Raw genomic sequence first — 21196 nt, 5'->3', positions numbered from 1 at the left:
TTAAGGACTTTCCAAGTTGGGAAGAAGAGAGCAAAAAGGATAGTTACCTTAATTATGGGTCTCTAAAGAGCAGGTAGATAGAGGTGGTCCAATTTCTCAGTCACACAGGGCTAGATTCAAAAAATGCAATAATGTTTTCTTCCAATTCCCACAATAATATTTTCTTACAAAACAGAATTTGGACTAGACCCATAATTAATACAAGGAACTAAGCTAGCTCCAGAATTGTCATAAATTGGATCCAGTGTGGTTCATTCACCCCCCACAATTAATCACTTGTTTTTCTAATCCCCTCAATTTTCTCATTTTTTTCCTTTCATGGCAAATTTCTATAATCAAAGTAGAACAGTGGAAGTTTTGTTGTTGCAATACTAAATCATCTATTAATTAATAAATTAATACTAAAATATATCTAATTTATTATAATAGAACCCAAGTATGAAAAAATTCTTACTTTTTTCAAACTAAATTTGTGGTCAATTCTAAGTAAATGGGTTCTTAGGACTGATTTATCTATTCACTTTCTATACATATATATATATACACACACACACACACACACATATATACATATGTATACAATATATACATATACTTATATTCCATACATATATTCCATACATACATATTCCAGCAATAATACATTTATCTTAATTATGTGTTATAACCTTGGTATTTAGCTTGGTATATATACATATATAAAGATTAGGTTCTTGAAGTATCTCATTCTTTCAAAGTGATATTGGGAAAATATCCTTAAAAAGGGGGAATAAGACAGAGTAAACATTTTCCTCATTTGTATAGCTTAATTGCTATTTTTACCTTTTTCTAGACAGTTTTGCTTTTTAACAGTCAAATCACACTCAGCTCTGCCCCAATCTTTTTGTACTATCCAATTATTGAATTAAATTTTAGATATATTATTTACATTTTCCAAATATAAAACAAACTTTGTCCTTGTTTGATCTCTTGAAATTAGTTTTTGATGTCAGCTCTTACAAATTTCCTATTGAGTTTGTTTGGTTGAGACACTCCTGAAAATCTGTGGGTTCACTGAATGTCCATTTTTGCTCCATTCAATATTATGCTTAATTTTGCTAGATATATTTTTTGGCTGCAGGCCCAGTTTTTTTATTGTTGTTGCCCTTTAATTAAATTTTTTCTTGTTTTCCACTCCCTCCAAATTGTATATTAATTGTTTAGAAATCAAGGTTACGGGGTTTTGGCTACTGCGAGCCTTGTATCTGATTTATTTCTGCAACAGCATGTTTGGCTAAGTAAATTATTGTCTAGATATAACTACTTGGCTTTCTTTATTCCTTCATAAGAGGCTTCAATGCAAAGCTGAGCAGTTTGATTTTACATATAGGCAAGAAAGAGCTAAATGAATGTTTAAAAACCAGAACATGACATATTCAGGTCTGTGTGATAATTATATCATAAAAGTTTTGTGAAGGATAAATTATAGAGGGGACAAGGATTAATATAAAATATGTCCTAATTTAACCTGTTAACCAATATTTTTATTTGATATAACATTTGCAGATATAATCCAAACTCAGTGATGTTGTTCGTTTCATGCCTCAATTAATTAAAAAAAATTGACTTTGTAAAGAAGACAAAACCTATATTTCCCTTCTTACTGAGATTGAAGTAGAATTTTTTTTAAGTTTCCAAGGCTTTCGCTTGCAGATTCTTGAATCCATTTATGATTGATTTCTTTTCTATTTCAGATCATTAAATAATTCCAGCAATAATACATTTATCTCAATTATGTGTTATAATCTTGGTATTTAGCTCCTGTAAACACTGTATTGATGCTGTCACTAAAGAGTTCAATAAATTCTAAGAATCCCTCATTAAGTTCAAAAGAAAGTGAAGCTAAAAAACAGCTGAAATGGTGGGAAAAGTACTGGCTCTGAAAGTAGTGGGCCTAGATTCAGATCCTGTCTATTGTTTATGGTGGATCTGCTTTAATTGATAATTGATAGCAAAAGCAAAAAAATTATAACAGCAAAACTTTATTTTGAAAGACCCAATGGCAAAAATTGTGAATATGGGCAGGTCACTTAACTTCCCTAGAAGTCAGTTTCCTCATCTAAAAAATGAGGGGTTAGGACTAGATGCTTCTGGGCTCCTTTCAAGCACTATATCCCAGTGCACAGATGCCAATGTTTATTATCTATAATCAGTTCTTTAAAGCTCTAAATATAATAAAATATAGCATGCTTAAAAATATTAGTAATAGGATACACATACATGTATATAACAGAAAGCTTCAAGAGATTATGAGAAACTCTTTCTTATCTCAATAATTATATACATTTGTATACACATGATTATTGTTATACCTAGGATCAGCAGAACTGAGTTATGAATTGTCTTTGAATAAGGTCTGAGACATCCCAGTTCAGATACTGCCTTAAATTTTTATTGATATAAAAATTTGAAGAAACCTAATACTTCTATTTTCTAAACCTTTTCTATGTATCACAGTTAGCCTATACCATAATTTATTTGCTTATTAATCCCATGAAAGTTTTCATTCCCTGTTATCAAAACATCCCATCTTATGGAGGTTCGAATTTGTTAGTGCAGTCGGAAGAAACCTTAAGTTCAAACTATACACAAAACCAATTTTGTTATAACATCTATCAAGTGACTGCCCAGCCTCTGCTTGAATACATCCAAAGGGAGGAAACCCATTTACAGTCTCTCTCCAGGCAGATCAATTCACTTTTGGACAATTCTAATTGTTTGGAAGTTTTCCTGAAATTATGTCTAAAATTATCTCTTTGCAATTACCACCAATTGTTCCTGGAGCCCTCTAGAGGCAAAGAGAACAAATCTAATTTCTTTTCCATATGATACTCTTTCAAAAATATGAGATAGCTATCACAATCCATCTGAGTTCTTTTCTCCTCTGGGCTGAAGATATCTAGTTCCTTTAACCAGTCTTTGAATTATATAACTCAATGTAGTTAATCCCTTCCATCCTTGGAAGGGCAATTTCCATCCTTGAACATTTTCCACTTTGTCAACATGCTTCCTATCCCTTAGTGCCCAGAGATAAAACAATGAGGTTTGATGATAAATATAATCAAATGAGGCAAAGCAGAGTTCAGTGGCAACATCACCTTCGTATTCCTAGAACATGAACATGCTGTCCAATGCAGCCCAAAATCACATTAGTATTTCTTGGCTGCCACAGCACACAATTGATTCAGTCAAGTGTAGTGCACTAAAACCCTGAGATATTTTTCATAATTTATCTCACCACATATGACTGGACCATTATCTACCAGGGTCCATCTCTCACTCCCTAAGTCTTTGCAACATGGATTGGACTAGCTTTTCTTTGAAAGACAACAAAACTATTCTGAGAAGTTTATTGGCCCAGGGACCAAGGATCAAGCTATGCTTCCCTTACACAGCTTCATAGTACTTCTGACTATACTGAGATGGTGTCTTAGTAATCCAAGGGCACTCATATGGAGTCTGGGTCCCTCAGATTGTGTAGCCATCCCAAGACCTGTCAAGTCACTATACTCTTTTCTGCTACCCAGATAGAAATATGAAGTATGAGTAAGCATTTACTTAAGCCAAGTGCTAGAGATAGGTGCTAGATTTATGATTTCATTGGTATAGCAAATTCTAGGAGGAGGAGACTCCATCTATCAATGTAGATCAGCACCATCTCTGTTGACTTAAGGGTATAAGAATTGTCTTAAGTGCTGAGAAGTTGTGACTTACTCAGCGTTCTCATAGCAAATATGGGTTAGGAATAGAACTTGTATCTAGGTTTTCACATTTTTAAAATCAAATCCATCATGGCATATTACTTCTTAATTATAAAATAAATAATCCATTTCTAATGAGAATTTACCATCAAGTTTTGGTTTCTTTTTTGGGGGGAAACACAGAAAAAAGGATATATTATTTAAAAATTGGTTAAGCAAGTTTTCAATGGCAGTGGCTATAAAATGAAAGGATAAGAAACCCATTTTTTTAAAAAGCTATATATGTGAACACAGGTGCATGAAAAGAATGAAAAAGGTAAACCAGAAACCAAAAGAAAACATTTATTGAATCGTCATTACTTTCATTTTAATATCTACAAGCCAACACGAGAATGACATTATTCAAAAATGAACATAGTTTACAAAAAAAAGTATGCCATAAAGTATGTTATAAAAATATCCCAATTTTTTTTTCTGGACACTAAATCAGAGGACATCTGATGAGAGTAAGTTTTGCATCTACTATAGTTGATAATTGGTGGCAAAAGGAAAAAAAATTATAATCACAAAACTTGTTTTTGAAAGACCCAATGGCAAAAATTGTGTTGGAAATACTATCTTCCCTTTCTGAACTCCCCTCCTCCTAATACACTCTCAATCACTGAACCATAATAATTCTGCTTTTCACATATTGGCAACATTTTAACCTGAATTATTCTTGTAATACTATGTGAGTTAATCTTTAACTGTTAGTTCCAAATTTTAAAATTATGCATTTTATTAAAGTTGACTAAAAACTAAATTTGATGTAAATGGACTCTAGTTTTTGATTAGCTTATATTTCAAAAGGAGATGCTTTACTACAATTGAAATGTTTGGCCATAGATATAATTTAATCAACTTTAAAAATGCATTGAAACTTTTAATCAATCATTAAAGCCAGTCTCAATTTTTCTTTTTATGTATTGAAAAACTCTAGAAAGTATGGTTCAATATTTTTAGTGAGTTTTCTGATCACATGATTTAATTATAAGTCTCCCTGGGACAACCATAAATAGTTATTTTAATAGTATCATTGGAGAGGCCATACAGCAGTTTAGAAAGCTAAGGAATGAGAAATTCAGTTCTTGCTTATAAATGGAAGCTCACATTATGTCTTCTGGAACATTTATTCCTTTGGCTCTATGAGCAGCCAGGTGGCATAGTGGAGAGAGTGAGAGGGTTGGAGTTCAAATTCGGCCTCAGACACTTATTAGATGTGTGACCCTGGGCAAGTCACTTAACCCTGTTTGCTTCAGGTTCTTCATCTATAAAATGAGTTGGAGAAGGAAATGGCAAACCACTCCAGTATCTTTGCCAAGAAAACCTTATTTGGAGTCATGATGAGTCAGATGTGACTGAACTACGACAGGAATGGGAGGGATGACTGACCCAAATACCTATCTTAACATCAATCAAGGGAAGAAAACCTATGATTTTGAAGAGACAATGACTATAGAGACCTGGCTCCTCCTGCTGTTCTAATTCAACCCTCAGAAGCAATAGACAATTAAGATCTGCTGATAGTGCTGCTCATCTTGCAGAAGTGACAGCACTTCCTATGGTCCAAAGCCTTTTGCCCAGCCAGTACTGCACTCTACACAATATACTTTGTATGAATCTGAAGAATTTCAATGGTACTTCTGAGAGAAACAGTAGAAGCAGAGTAGTTGGAATGTAGTTATTCCCTGTTGCAAAAAGCATCAGTCTTAAAGTGCGCATATTCTGATAAAGTGTGAAATGATAATGCACTGCAGAGCTGAATATATCAAATAGTGCTATGGAAAAAATGCGGGGGTCAGTGTGGTAGTCATAGATACACAGTTGGATCATCAAATCAAATTAATGCAAGATTCCATTTCCAAAAAATGCATTACTCACAATGATTTTTTTTACATCAAATTCCAAGGAGAAAATTATATTAATTGAAAGGATCTTGGACACCATTTGAAATCATGAATCCAAAGAATCAACCATCTGGTTCTCTTACCTAAATCTACTATATTTGATCACTCTGCAGGTATACTGTAACTATGTAAGTGTAATCAGATGGCTACTTCATTTCCAGTGAATTAACTTGTAAATTACCAGGGAGAAGATACTACCTAGTGCCATCACATATCTAGCCACTTTTTAATTAGTTGTTTCAGAAGGAAGTGAGGTTTAGATGGAAATATGAATACAATATAAAAATTTACTTCAATGCATTTATTTAATTTCCAACTTATTGGTGGCACTCTAGTTTAGCTCAATTTTGCCCTATTGCTAGATAATGTATCAGACAAACATGGAGGTGAATTGTATGCATAATTTTAAAAAATCAAGAGAGAATGAAATTAATGACTTTGTTTTCAGATTACTATGATAATATGGAATGGGGATAATGGAAGAAGGAAGAACCATTTCTAGAATTTGAAGATAGTGCAATATTCAAATTTACTTTTTACAATTTGTGAAAGATGAATATGCTTTGGAACCTGAGCAAAAGGCTTCTTACCAACAGTAAAAAGTCACCCTGTAAGTTGTTTTCCATAGTTTCTGTTCTGCCAGGTCAATATGTTGCTATTAGCAACTTAACATGGCCTGGAAACACTTAGGAAAAAAAAAAAAACTTACCAACTATGTTGAGAGGTTCATTGAACTGCTATTAATAACACAGATAGGCAGTTCAACATTCTGCTGATGGACAGTCTAAAAGTCAACATAAAAAGCAAAAAAGGAAGGGAAGGTAAAAAGAAATGTGCAGCTAGCACAACACCATTTGAAAACTGACTGGAGGAAAGTACTATCATATGTTATTTACATATGTTACTACACTAGTTTACAATCTTGAGGTCAGTTCTCTTAAAATAAATATACTAAACATTTACAACAGAATGTCTTATGAATGCAAGCTTTTGTTTTATTTCAAGATCAAATAGAACTAAAAGGGACATCATTTTAAAGCAGCTAAATTATCCTTTTCGGTGATACTGATATGACTATAGCGCCATACTTAAATTTTCTCCACTAGCAGCAACAAAAGCTGCAGCAAATGAGCAATTTTATTTCTGGCACCAAAGAGGCAACTTTATAAAGCACAGGCATTTACTTTGCCAGGCTTTAAACAAATGGGAAAATGATCATTGTGCTTGTGGGTCCTAGACTTTCCTCAAATATATAAATAAAAAATGATAGCATGTCATGCTTGGGACCTAAAATTACAACAAGAAGAGTAGAGGGGACAGAAAATCTTCTTTTTTTAAGTAAAAAAATTGGCAAACTTATGCTGTATAGTAGTGATTAGAGGAAAATGTCATGCTAAAATCAGTTGCCTATTTATTCAAACTTGAAAAAATATCTAAAATATAAAATCACAACCCAGTCTACTATTTATCGATTATTTTGGTAGAAGCCAACAACATGCCAGTGGAAGGCATGACAAGATCCACTTTTACAAATAGCTTCTTTGGAGCATAACAGTAATTTTCACTGAAATAATCACAAGAGGTTGAACAAGGTCCCATCACATTTCTTTCTTAAAATAAGCATGAAAGTAGTCTCTAGGGCCCCCTCCCCCCAAGTCCCAAACCAAAACAATTCCAAAACCAAAAAATTCCAAATAAACAAAAACGAAACAGTAGAAAGAAGAACTATGGAAATTCACATGAACCTGCAAAAGAAAAGGAAAAAAATCCAAGTTATTTTCAATATTATTATTTTTAAGAGAACACTTTTTTTTATTTTAAGAAGCTTACAATTTCAAAGTTAAAACAAGGCATAATTAAAAATGGAAAATTCACTTCTTTGGGTCTTTCACAGATCATATAGGATTATAGAAGAATCATTTTTTTAAAAATTGCAAGGCATTTTCCTTTTTAATTTTTAAGAATTAAGCTTTTGCCCAGATAGTACTGCACTCTACACAATATACTTTGTATGAATCTGAAGAATTTCAATGGTACTTCTAAGAGAAACAGTAGAAGCAGAGTAGTTGGAATTAAGAAAAGTTATTGAACAAAAAGCTTATAGTTAAATTTGATTTCCCTGTTAGTACTGTCAAATTTAGCATATGGTAAAAGAGAGATGTCATAAATAGCAGTATTGGTATCGTTAACTACCCTCAATCACTATGTTTTTGTCAGTCAACATCAATTTTTACATAATTGAAGATACATACACCCCTTTTGTTAAGAAAAAAAAACTCAAGTATTAAAAATAATACAGCTTCAGTTATTAATTGGCTAATCAACATTTGTCAAATTGAATTAGTTCTTCAGAGTGCAAGTATAACAGTACTTTCAGTATTTTCTGGTGGTCACAGAGGCTGCCCATTTCTTAATTTTGAGGCACAGCAAGACCTTAAATACTTACTGAAAGTGCTCCCAAGGTTATCCTGCCTTTGTATCTACAAGCTGCATTTGGACATTTGAAGACATTCCACCTCCATAACCTCCTTTGGATTGCATTTGATTCTGTATGGAGCTAACCTAAAAGAACAAAAAGAGTGAGTTGAAAAGACAAACAAAATTTAGGAAGGCTTGTTATAGTTCTCATCTTGAATACCCATTCCAACTATGCTTGCTATGTTTACAGAAAGGTATTTCTTTAAGTGTTTTTCTGGTATTTGGAAATTTCTGCAATGGGCAAGTCTAGAAAGGACTACTATTTATTAGTACATTTCTATACTTTTCCTGACATCCTAGTCATTCAGCCTTTATAGGACTCTGTTTCTTCACCTGTAAACTAATAGTATTGGACTAGGTCTTTGAAATTTTCTTGTAATACTAAGATGATGTGATTTTAATGCCCAAAAATATAATAACCCCCCTCTCCCCCCGCTCCCCTCCCACTATGGGGATTCTTGGTGAAAGTGATAACAAAAACACAAACATTTATATAAGATTTTAAAATTTTCAAAGCACTTTTTATGAATGACCTCACTTGATTTGCATAACAACCCTCTGAGATAAGTACCACAATCATCCCTGCTTTACAAATGAGAATACTGAGGCTGAAAGAAAACTGAGTGAGATACTGCAGATTACAGTCCCAATGCATGCCTTCTTGACCACTGGGGCAGCTTGGTGGCAAAGTGGATAAAGCACTGGGTTTAGGATCAGGGAAACTCATCTTTTTGTGTTCAAATCTGACTTTCAACATTTACTAGATATGTGACTCTGAGCAACTTTACCCTGTTTGCCTCTGTTTCCTCATCTGTAAAATGAGCATGGGAAGAATATGGCAAACTACTTCCCTTTTCCCCCAAAAACCCCCAAATAGGATCATGGAGATCTGGGAATAACTGAATGACTCAACAATTTCCTGATTCCAAGTCTAGTAATCTGTCTTTAATTAAATTCACATTTCAATTCAATTTTTGACTTTTCTTCCTAAACAAATGTTTTTATATATAATAACATGCCTCTTAGGATCCTGAAATCAATGATTTAAAGGCGAAAGAGACTGTGTGATCCAATATCACCATTTTCTTGATGGATAAACTGAAGGGGGGAAATTAAATGACATAGGACAGTTAAGGTCATAAAAAAGGTAGGTGGAAGGCCCAGTCTTTGAACTCAGTTAACTAGAGAACTCCTGGACCAGCACCCTTTATACAACCAGATTTGATATTAACAATCCTGTACACTAAAACTCATGTAACTCTCCTTATATGAAAGTGCTTCAGACTCTTAAATAGTATCTATTTTATTCATTCATATATAATGTATCGTGATTTGCTTTCCCAAGCCAGAAGCCACAAAAAGCTGCAAATAAGAAATTCAACATAAAAGTGAGAGAAGAGGTATACATCAAAGGAGCATAAGAATTCACAAAATCCACAAATTTATAAAGTTTGGGGCCCTTTAGTTAGAGGCAAACTGCCATAATGGACCCTAAGTACATTAAAGCACAGCACAATAATTGATATTTATTATATACTCAGCCATCAAAAAGTTTACATTATATTTTATATAAATCCTTTAAAGCAGATTAGAAAGCATGTAATACATTGCAGAAGCCTTTGTTTTAAAATAAATTTAAAAGTTATTAAGACTTATAGTTTTAGTTATCTTAAAAATTCATTTATGTAGAAAACTATTTCCCTAATATGTCAGAAAAGACATGTAAAAGGATACTATACAAATTTTTATTATTTTAATTTTTTTTCTTTAAAAGAAGTGAGTTTTATATAGGGGACTAATTGCTTTATTATCAAGGTGAGTGGTGGTTATGGGGTTGGGTCCAAATTCTTTGCTCCTTTTTATTTTTCTTCTTTTATTCCTTTTCCTCCACTTTGTAACCATCTCTTTCTCTTCTCTTTCCATTTCCTCCTTCTCTCTTCTTAGCTCTGAAAATTTTCACTACAAGTATACAGTTACATACATTTCCTATTTTCCCTTCTATTTTAGCTTTCTTCTCATAAGATAACCCGCCAATTGCAGCAGTGTTACTGCAGATTTCTCTTTTCTGCCTACCCCCAATTACAATCTTTTAGCCACATCTCCAGTGAATTTTGCATTTATGAGTTGTGCCAAAGCAGACATTTATAAGAGGAAGGTAGAAATGATACCCATTACAACAATACAAGAATCTTCCATTTTATCTCCCATAACTATGCCTTTGCAGCCCCCCCCCAAAAAAGTGAAAAATAGGATGCTTTGATCTACATTCAGACTTCATCAGTTCTTTCTCTGGATTTTTCTATTGTGAGTCCACTTTCGATCAAGCATATATTGTTTGATAATAGCTGTATATCTGATACTGTGTGTAGCATTCTCTTGGTTCTGCTCACTTCACTCTGTATCAGAGTGTATATTTGTATCAGTATCAGTTCTCATGTCAAGTCTTTCCTGATTCTTCTGAAATCATCAGGTTCATCATTCTTTATTTTTTCTTTTTACAGAGGCAATCAGGATTAAATGAACTTGCCTAGGAATACAACGCTAGTGCTTAATGTCTGAGGCTGGATTTGAACTCAGATCCTTCCTGACTCTGGGGCTGATGCTCTATTCACTGTGCCATCTAACTGCCCCAAGTTCATCATTTCTTATAGCACAACAGTATTGACATTACAGTCAAAATCTACAACTTGGTCAGCTATTTCCCAATGGATGGGCATTCTTTGCCACCACATTAAGTGCTGCTAGAAATATTTTTGTACGTAAAGGTCCTTTTCCTTTGATCTCTTTGGGACACAAACTTACAGGCAATGGTACTACTGGGTCAAAGAGAATACAGTTTAGTGCTTTGAATACAGTTCTAAATGATTTTCCCAAAATGGCTGAATCAATTCATAACTCCACCAACAGTGCATTCGTATCCCAATTATAACATACATTCTATAGCATATCACTAAAGGTCTTTGACAACTTGCCTCTTTCCCATTTCTTCAGTATTTTAAAGTTAGTCTACAAACATTCATTATATAACTGGCATTGTGCTGTGATAAGAATAAAAATAAAACAAAAAGATATTCCCTGCCTTCAAGAAGAAGCTTACATTTTAATAGGTAAATACAATACATGAAAGAAAACTGAAAATCTGGGATGTGAAGAAAGAGTACTCATGTAGGGGTATGGTGGTAAAATTTGGAGAATCAGAAGTGGGGCCAGGAGAGTAATGAAGGGTGGCTGCTCTTGTCCCTTCCACAAAAAGTTCCAAGAGGAATTCACCAATGAGAAGGAGAAGGGGAGGGGTGATTCACCGATGGAGGGATCTTTAAGAGTGAGAAGGCAGTTGAGGCTTTTTTTGGGTAAAAAATTTTATTCTGAACTTGATAAATATCAATAAACATGAAACATGAAAACAGTTCAATATTTAAAGAAACAACAAAAAGAAGGCTGCATATTAAACTTCAAGCTTCTGTTTTATACATTAGATAGAAAGATATAGACAGAAAGGTGAAAGTTTGGATTTTTTTCCCATTATGTACATCTTGGTTATTGTTTTTATTTTGTATCATTCAAATTTAACATAATAGTTTCAATACTACCCTGCTTCTCTGTGTCCTTCAGAACTTCTATTATAAATACAATAATGATATATTATAATATTTCTCTTATGAGTTTGTTTTCAATGATTCATCAATGTTATTTTCTTCCTAGTTTTGCTATACTCTTCTCACCTAAACTCAAGCTTTTCTTAAATATTTGCCTCCAAAAATATAAGTTAAAAGCTCTTAAATATAGTTATGAAAAACAAAGTCATACAGTCAGTATCTGAAAAATGTATATGACATTCAGTGCATCACTTTTTTGCCAACAGGTAAAAAACATTTCATCATTAGAGTTATAAATGGGTCATTTTGTTCCTAAATCTCAGGTCTTTCACAGATATCTTTCTTTAAAAAATTTAATTATCTGAAAATTTTTTCTCTTATCTTTCTTTACAAAGATAATTATCTAAATTTTTTTCTCTTATTTCTGCTCACTTTATTGTGCACCAATTTGAATATAAATCCTCTCAGGTTTCTCTGAATTTCATTGTTAATTAAAATGCAATAATATTAATTTACATACCATAATTTGTTTAGACATTTCTCAAATCTTGGACACCTTCAATGTATTTGTTATAACAAAGTATACAATGGGGTTACTTATTTCTTTCTTTAATTTCTTTGGGAGGATAAATCTAATATATAGAACGAAGGGATATACAGTTTAATGATCTGGAAGGTACAGCTCCAAATTGCTTTGAGATCTGAATCCTTTCACAGCTCCACAAGCAGTGGCTTTGTGTACTTGCACTTACACAGCCTCTTTAACAAGTGTCATTTTTCTTTTATGGGTTTGAGATAGCAGCTCACAGTTTTGTTATTTTATATTTGCCTTATTTTAAGCAATTTGGAGCATTTCAATGTAGTTGTTGATAGTTTCATCTTTTGAAAGTCATCTAAATTTCTATTTCTATTATTAAATTTCATCTATTGTAGAATGGTTCATTTTTTATATTTCTATCAATTCCTTTCATAACTTGGATATCAGAACTTCATCAGAGAAACTCATTGTCAAGAAATGTTTAATTTTTCCCTTAATGCTAATTATTTTCCTTTGTAATTTTAACTGCATTAACTTTATTTGTGAAAAAAAAACTTTTCAGTTTTATTTATTGAAAATTGCCCATTTTATAAAATTCCTCGTTTGTTTAAGGACTATTTCCATAACCACATACCATCTTTTATATCTATATCTTGTATATATTTGGAATTTATTTTGATATATGGTATAAGACCACTTATCATAAATTTGACAAAGTGCTCTACATATTTGACACATATGAGATCTTTATCTGAGAAACTGTTTATAAAATTTTTTCCTCAGTTTTCTACTTTTTCTTTAAACTTGCCTACATTGTTTTTATTTTTACAATATCTTATTAATTTAATGCAATCAAAATTATCCATTTTATATCCCAAATGCTCTTCTTGTTTATTTATAAATTCCTTTCCTATCCAACAAATTTGATAGGTAAAATTCCATATATTCTAATTTACTCATGTTAACTCTTTTTATATCTAAGTTATGTAGCTATTTTGATTTAATTTGATAAACAATGTGAGATAATGGTTTATATCTAGTTTCTGTCACATTGCTTTTCAAATTTCCCAACAATTTTTACCAGTAAGTTATTATCCCCAAAGCTTAAATCTTTACATCTGTCAAATACAAGATTATTATAATCATTTATTACTATTGTATACCTATTCTATTTCACTGATCCACCACTCTATTGCTTAGTCAGTAATAGGTAGTTTTGATAGTTAACACTTTATAATATAGCTTCAGATCTGGCGCTGTCAGGCTTCCTTCATTTATATATGTTTTTTCATTAATATCTTTGATGTTCTTGAACTTTTGTTCTTCCAAATGAATTTTATTATTATTTATGGTTCAATAAAATATTTTAGTAATTTAATTAGGATGGCATTGAATAAGTAGATTAATTTTGGGTAATATTTTCATTTTTATTACATTGGTTCAGCCTACTAATAAACAATACTTCTCCAATTATTTAAATCTGACTTTATCTGTATAAAATATTTTGTGATTTTGTTTATATAGTTCTTCATATAGTGAAGAGTTTGAAAAGATTTATTAAATTATGGATGAAATAATGACACAGAGATAAAAAAATCTACCAGCAGTTAAGAAGGTATCTCACCATACAATGCAAATTGTACTTCAACAATCTACTCTCCCAGTGGACCTACTCAGGGAAGACGCTTTTTGACCACAATAATGAGATCCTGGCCATCATAGTTCAGCCTGGAGAGGGAGCAAAGCTGCTTTCAGTGACATGCAATCTTTGTCCAGGGGAATGTTCTTTTTCATTCTTTCTTTATGGTCCATTGCAAAATCTCCCTTCACATGTCCAGATTGATGTCTACATGGACATGGTCAATAAAAGAAACCATGTACATAATCCTCAAGTGGCTGATTCCCAGCACTACCAACAATTCATCCGGCTCACCTCAAAGAACATGAACTCTCTTTTTCAAAGTAGAATGATTAGAGTACTATGAATGCCAGACTTGAGAAGGGGCCAGAGAGTCCTGCCCTTTCCAGACAGGCAATCAAGAAGCAGAAGAACATTGAAGCTGATTGCTAATTTAATGCTCATTATGAGATTGTAAGGAGGTTGTTTTTTCAAAGCGATGCACATAAATTTTAATACTTTAAAGAAATAATATTTGACAATGAAAACTATTTCAGAAAAGACAGAATCTTCTTTGTTCCTTTTAATAATAGAATGTGTATCTTAGCCTTGAACAATGAAATTGCAAATCATGAATTCAGTTTCCTTTAATGTGTGATTTTAATGTTGTTAGGACTGGTTTAAAACCATTCCTCTTGCATAGGCTCATCTCTATTAAAAGAATCGTATAGATCTAGCTGCATATAAGTTTGCACTTGTTTTATTTTTACTCTTATGTTTGCAAAATTCCAATAAATGTTTTAAGAGCATAAAAGTGTGGCAGGAATGCTCTTAGGTATATTATATTGTTATAATTATTTTAAATAAGCTATTTGTTACTATCTCTTTTTGCAGGACTTTGTTGGTAATGCATAAAAATGCTGATATTTATATGGGTTTATTTTACATTCTGCAAAAATTTACTTTGCTAAAAATTTAACTATTTGAACTTATTTTTTGTTGAATCTCCAGGATTTTTTAAGTATACCATTATATTGTTTGCAAAAAGAAAGTTTTATTTCCTTGTTCCCCATTCTGATTTATTCAATTTCTTTTTTTCTTCGCTTATTGCTATTTCCTAAAATTTCTCTTATAATACTGTATAATGTTGGTGATTAATGGTCTTTTTTGTTTCACTCCTGATCTTATTGGGAAGACTTCTAATTTACTCCCATTACAAATAATGCTTACTGATGGTTTAAAGTAGATATTTCTTATCATTTTAAGGAAAAATCCATTTTTATCTATACCTTTAAGTGTTCTTATAATAGGAAGGATTGTTGTATTTTGTCAAAACCCCTTTCTGCATCTACTGATATAATTATGACTTTTTTTTGTTGTTTTTGTAAAATTTTTGTTTTAATTTTTTGTTACTTTTGTCTAAGGCCATAGTTGACATTGTATTTATCAAACATTATGCTAGATATGTTCAATTGTTTCTGAGTTTTCTCTATTTAATTTGTTCTAGTGATAGTTTTTTCTGTTTTTTAAACTGATGCCAAATATTTTTTATGATTCATCAATAATCTATTTTTTATGTACAGTTGGATCCCAAAGCCTCCTTTCTCTCTTACTTTTTTCATTATTTCCCTTGAAAGTCTAGACCTGTGTTCTTCTTTATGAATTATTGTTTTTCTTTTTTCTTTTTTTTCCCCTTGCTCTCTGAATGACAGATAGGGGAAATGACATTGCATTTCTAGCATAATTTAGGTAATATTTTCATCTTATATTTTTGGCATGCTCCAAACATGAATAATTGATATTTTTGGTTCTTTAGGTCCCTCTGTTTCTTTAAAATTTTATTTATATAATTCTTTTCTATGTCTTGGCAATTAGTTTCCCAGATATTTTATATAACCTATAATTACCTTGTTTTACTGTTTTATTTTAATTCTGAACTTAAATATCAAAAAATATTATTTTCATACCCACAGCAGAATACAAAAGGGACACAAAATACATGAAACCATGCTTTTTAAAAGAATATATATATATAAAACAAATTCTATATGTTACTTTACGCAGCTAGATGGCGCAGTGGATACAGTGCAGGGCTCAAAGTCAAGTTCAAATGAAGACTTAGAAACTTCCTAGCTTTGTGACCTTGGACAAGACCTCTGTCTGCCTATGGATCAGTGACCCATCAGTGAAGGAAATGGCAAACCACTCTACTATCTTTGCCAAGAAAATCCCATGGACAGAGATTCACAAGGTCATGAAGAGTCAGACATGCCTGAATGACTTAGTAACAAACCTGTTACTTGCAGGATTGTCTTACTTTTCTGTATTACCTTCTGAGATACCTTTTGTTCTTTTCTGTTCATTTTAGAAAAATGTCAAAAGTTTTTTTTTTTTTTTTAAGTTACTATTGATACCTCTCCCAAGCAAAATATTCATGTCCAAAAATGTATGCATATGTGTCTTATTGAACCTTAAATTCTTCAGAATTTTGTCAAAAGGTTTCATGTTTCATCACAGGTCCCTTGGAAACATGGTTACTAAGCCCCTTGAAGTAATCATTTTCTTTAAAAATTTACCATTCTTGCATAAATTGTTTTGGTTTTACTTCATAAGTTCATTATTAGTGAGGATTCTCTAAAATTATTTTTCATAATTTCTTACTGCAAAGTAATTTTCCATTACTACAATTTGTTCTACCTATCCCTAAATATCTAAAAGGCAAAAGGCACCCTTTTAAATTTAGTTCCTCCCTTTTAATTTTTCAGAAAAAGGAAATTTGTTACTATTCCCTCCCAAGTATTATGCTTGTTCTCTTTTGCTCTTATTCTCTACCCTCACCCCACTCCTGTCCCTCCCATGTTTGTCTCCCTGTGGAAGAGAATGAGAAATGTTAATTTTTATTCTAATTGTTTCATTCCTTTTTTTGTTTTTAAAGTAGAAACTAACAGGTCTTGTTGATCCTAACTATGGTTTTTGGTACTTAACTTTGTTTTGTCCAGATGTTTCCTGTATTTTTGTTTGTTTGTTTGTTTTTTTGGCTGAGGCAATTGGGGTTAAGTGACGTACCCAAGGTCGCACAGCTAGGAAGCCTTAAGTATCTGAAGCCAGATTTGAACTCGGGTCCTCCACACTTCAGGGCTGATGCTCTATTCACTGCACCATCTAGCTGCCGTATTTTTTTAAACATACGAGCTCTCCATTTTGACTATGACATTCCTGGAATTTTTCCTTTTGGGGATACTTTCAGGAAGCCATTTTAAGTGATAAGAAATCTGTGGGATAAAGGGTCCTTTAAATTTAATTAAGATCTCTGATAGTATCAATACTTTAGAATATAAATTAAAATGAGGACATTCTTTTTAACACAAAAGAAATTTGAAAAAAGCTACTGGGGGGGTAAGGAATATTTATGGAGATAAAAGTGAACAAAATATATATCTGTGATTAAGGTAAGATGAATTTGTGTAATTAAGTCATCACATAGCACCCTACTTAATGTCAATCAATCGACTATTTTCAATCATAGATCTTACACTAGGGATTCTTAACCTTTTTGGAGTCATGAACTCCTGTGGTAGTTCACTGAAGATTATGGATCACATTTGAAATAATATTTTTAAATGCCTAAGAAAAATTATATAAGGTTTAAAAATACCAATTATATTGAATACAATTATCAGAATATTTTCAAAATAACTTCCCAGGTTAAAAATTTCTGCCTTATATTAGATTAGATGTGAGATGTTAGATATCATTTGTCCAATGAAAGGATTCCAGACAGAAAGACTGTCAGAGGAATTTCATCACAACCTCTGAACCCGGCATGAAAATGTTAACATTAGCTTGTAACAGGGAGCTATAATAGAAGGAAAAGTATTTCAACAAGGAGGATTATTAACAAGTATTTCAAAAGAAGGAACTGCCTGGAGAGTGGGTGGGGAGGATAAGCTTCAGCTTTGTACTGAACCTAGGTATTCTCCTTCCCCACCTTCTCCTTTTTGGATACAAAGGTATCTTGTGAGCTTCAAAAAGTTCAGAGGATGCTGGATTTCCCACTTAGCTAGAAGCATTTTCAGATCCACTAAGCAGTAGTATCTGGGTTGACTAGGGATAAACTGGATATATAGAGACTTGGTTTCAGAAGAAGCCCAGGAAAGAAATCCTACCATGCTTAAGGGAAATTACTTGAATACCTTTTGAATGAGAGAAGAGGATTTCAAATAACCTGAAGCTGTATGGTATCCCTTATATGCTATCTTGAAATTTAATTCACTTTCTCCAAGACTTTAGTAAATATTCCTTTCTAAAAGCTACTTAAGGTTGACTGATTTCTTATTTTCTCAGGATAGAAAACTATAATTATTAAGGTAAATTATTTTCTTTTGAGAAAAAAGCATATCCTTTATACTTTTTTTTCAAAGTACTTATATTTATGTATCTCTCCATTGTTCTTTGAGGATCCCATATTTTGATTATATGTTTGAGATTTTTGATGCAGTGGCAATGGAATTTAGTTAGAGATATTAGCTTCAAATCTGGTTTCTGACCCTTAATAACTGTGTAATATCGAGCACTTAAACTGCTGGGTCTTAGTTTTCTCATCTACAAAATGAGAATGTTGGTCTGTATGATTTCTGAACTTATAAAGCATAAGATACATAAATTATATGTATAATACATATAATTCTTTAAATTATTAAAGCTGAATCCAAAAAAGATTACTTTTCTAAGGCAGTTAGGCAACCTGCTGAATATGTGATTACCTCTTCCAAGCAAATTTCTAGTTAATTAGTGGGGGGAAAAGTGGTTAGGATTAGTCATAGTTTCCTTCAGAAAAACAAATTCCATTATATATGTATAGTTACAAAAAACCTGTATATAACTGAACATACATGTAAATATCTCAGTAACTTTTAGCCTTTTTTGGAAGCATGTTTATGGAAATGGAACTGTTGGGTTTTAAAAATTATGTAGCACAGTTCCACATAAAACACTAAATTACAATGATAAGTAGCTCCATTGAAGTGAAATATTTTCTGGAATTTTTGCATACATCTCTGAGAGATATACACACACATAAACCTCAAACAAATAAACCAGAGTGAAAGTCAAAAAGTGGGGTTCAATTTAGATGAATACTTCAAAACTTCCTGAGCAGGAAGCATTTCTTATGGAAAGAATTGAGGGGAAAAAAACAAACATGCAATGACTTAAGAGCTATTTGTTTACTATTCACAATTGGCAAAGATGACTACATTATAAAGAGAAGTAGATGTTTTACATAGATGTTCTCCCCAATCTATATAGAGGCAGGAGTTCAAAGGTAACCCTAACACTATATTTTGATGGTAATGTGACATCTGCTAATTCCTAAAAGTAATTAGGTAAACCCAAGTACTTTTCATGCAAAATTAAAAGTGAAACAGCTGCTTTCTTTCTAGAAAACTACAAATAGTGTCCTTTTGCTTATGTCAACTGAAGTGGCAAACTTTTATAATCTGATAGGCAGTAGCTAAACTCCCACCTGTCAATTTAGGAAAAAGCCAGCATTCCCTAATTAGGTCTTTTTTCTTTCCTTCCCAAAGTGACAAATGATAGTCACAATTTGAGAGCAGGAAAAAAAAAAAAATCCTGCATTAGTTGATTCATTTGGAAAAAAAAGTTGGAGTGTTGGAAATTCAGCACTGAGAAGGAATTCAAGAAATCCAACTAGTTCAATCATCTTATTTTTATAAGTGAAAGTAAAGAAATCCAGAAATTTAACTGTCTTGGGTCATAATTAGCTAAGAAGTAAATCCCAGGTCTTCTATAGATTTCTTAGCCTTGTGTTTTTTTTGTACCCATAAAATGAGGAACTGAAATAAATTTGTAGTTTGGAGGACTATCCCCCATTTCCCTAAAACATCTAAAGATTAAAATATATTTTCTTTGTATTTCAGCTAAAACATTCCAGATAAAATCAAAATGTTTAAGTTTAAAAAAAAAAAAAAAAAACCAACATTTTGTATTCCTTGTATCCTATTGACAAGTGTTGACCTTTTTTTTTTTTTTTTTTACCCCTAGGTTATTTACTCTTATGGATGAAAGGATAAGTAAAAATTCTAATCTGTTTTATGGCAACACAATTTGCTCTATGTTGATAAATGAATCACTCAAAAATTTCTTTAACAATAACATCAAGTAGAGGCAGAATCAGACTTAGGAAATAGACTCTATAGTAATGTTTGCATAAAAGAGTCTTAAAGACTGCTAGTAAACCATAAAAAGAGAACTGTTCAGAAGCAAAGAGGATGAGAAAATGAAGGAGGGAAGAGTTGGAAAAAGGTATGAAAGGGACTATGAGCTAGAATGGTTATGTGATACATATTTGCCTACATCATATATATTTTTATACTATTTGCAAATGGAACAATTTAATAAAAATATTTAAATCATCACAAAGATTCTATAGTTAGCTCTCAACTCTCAATATGCATGTATGTTACATTATATACCAAAACTATGCTTACTGAATTCATTCCACTGAACAGGTCACCTGATCCTACATGAGCTGTGTGAACAAAGTTTGTTGGCTCGCCTATCATGCTTCGGTCAATCCTCCGTCTCCTTTTCTAAAATGAGAAAAAATAAAATCAAAATCAGCTATATGTGAAAAGCATCAAAAATTGATCTTTTAATATTAATTTTTACATATGGGATAACTGATTTGTTAAAATGATTATTTTACAATGCTAATCAAATACTGAACTTTAGAAGACCTGTCAGAACTACATGTTATTCTCTCAAGGACTTAGTTCCAGTCCAAATATTTACATTATAAGGATTTAAATTTCACACTGAAAAAAAGAGAAAAGCAAAGCAAATACAAGAAAAATTACTTTCATCAGTCAGCACATCATTTATTCCTTTACAAATCAAAAGTTTAAAGTAGGATCTCACTCTGAAAATTTCTGTGCTAATCAAAGTTTTTATTCATTTTTATTGTTTGAACTATTGATCTTAGAAGTCAATATTTCCTAAAGCCATTCATAAATATACTGATTATAATTTGATCATTATAATACTTTTCTGCACTCTATCATATATGCATCATCACTCTGAATTCCTTGATTTAAATTTCTTTTTAACACCGTATTTCATATCAATAGCTATGAAATATTGCTAAGCATTTGAAGAGGTAAAGTGCATAGAGGGCTAGACTTGGAACCACAAAAATCAAAGTTGAAAAAAAAGTGCTTACTTATAGTGCCTGGCACTTAATAAATGGTTAAATGACTGGC

General features: G+C 32.1%; 1 protein-coding gene across 3 annotated transcripts in view; it reads right to left on the bottom strand.

Annotated features, from left to right (window-relative positions):
- Nucleotides 1–4066: 4066 nt before the first annotated feature.
- CDC42SE2 (CDC42 small effector 2) overlaps nucleotides 4067–21196 on the bottom strand; it is a 113808-nt gene continuing 96678 nt past the window's right edge. For all 3 annotated transcript variants that reach the window (XM_051995339.1, XM_051995349.1, XM_051995331.1), the window contains 3 exons: nucleotides 20426–20527; nucleotides 8133–8248; nucleotides 4067–7431 (listed from right to left, as the gene is read on the bottom strand). In XM_051995339.1, coding sequence (XP_051851299.1) covers nucleotides 8150–8248; nucleotides 20426–20527 — 201 coding nt within the window. In that variant the 3' untranslated portion in view covers nucleotides 4067–7431; nucleotides 8133–8149. The remainder of the gene's footprint in view (nucleotides 7432–8132; nucleotides 8249–20425; nucleotides 20528–21196) is intronic.

This window comes from Antechinus flavipes, chromosome 1 (genome assembly GCF_016432865.1).
Source record: "Antechinus flavipes isolate AdamAnt ecotype Samford, QLD, Australia chromosome 1, AdamAnt_v2, whole genome shotgun sequence".
NCBI lineage: Eukaryota > Metazoa > Chordata > Mammalia > Dasyuromorphia > Dasyuridae > Antechinus > Antechinus flavipes.
Note: the sequence above shows the minus strand (reverse complement) of the source record. Positions and strands in the feature narration are given on the sequence as shown.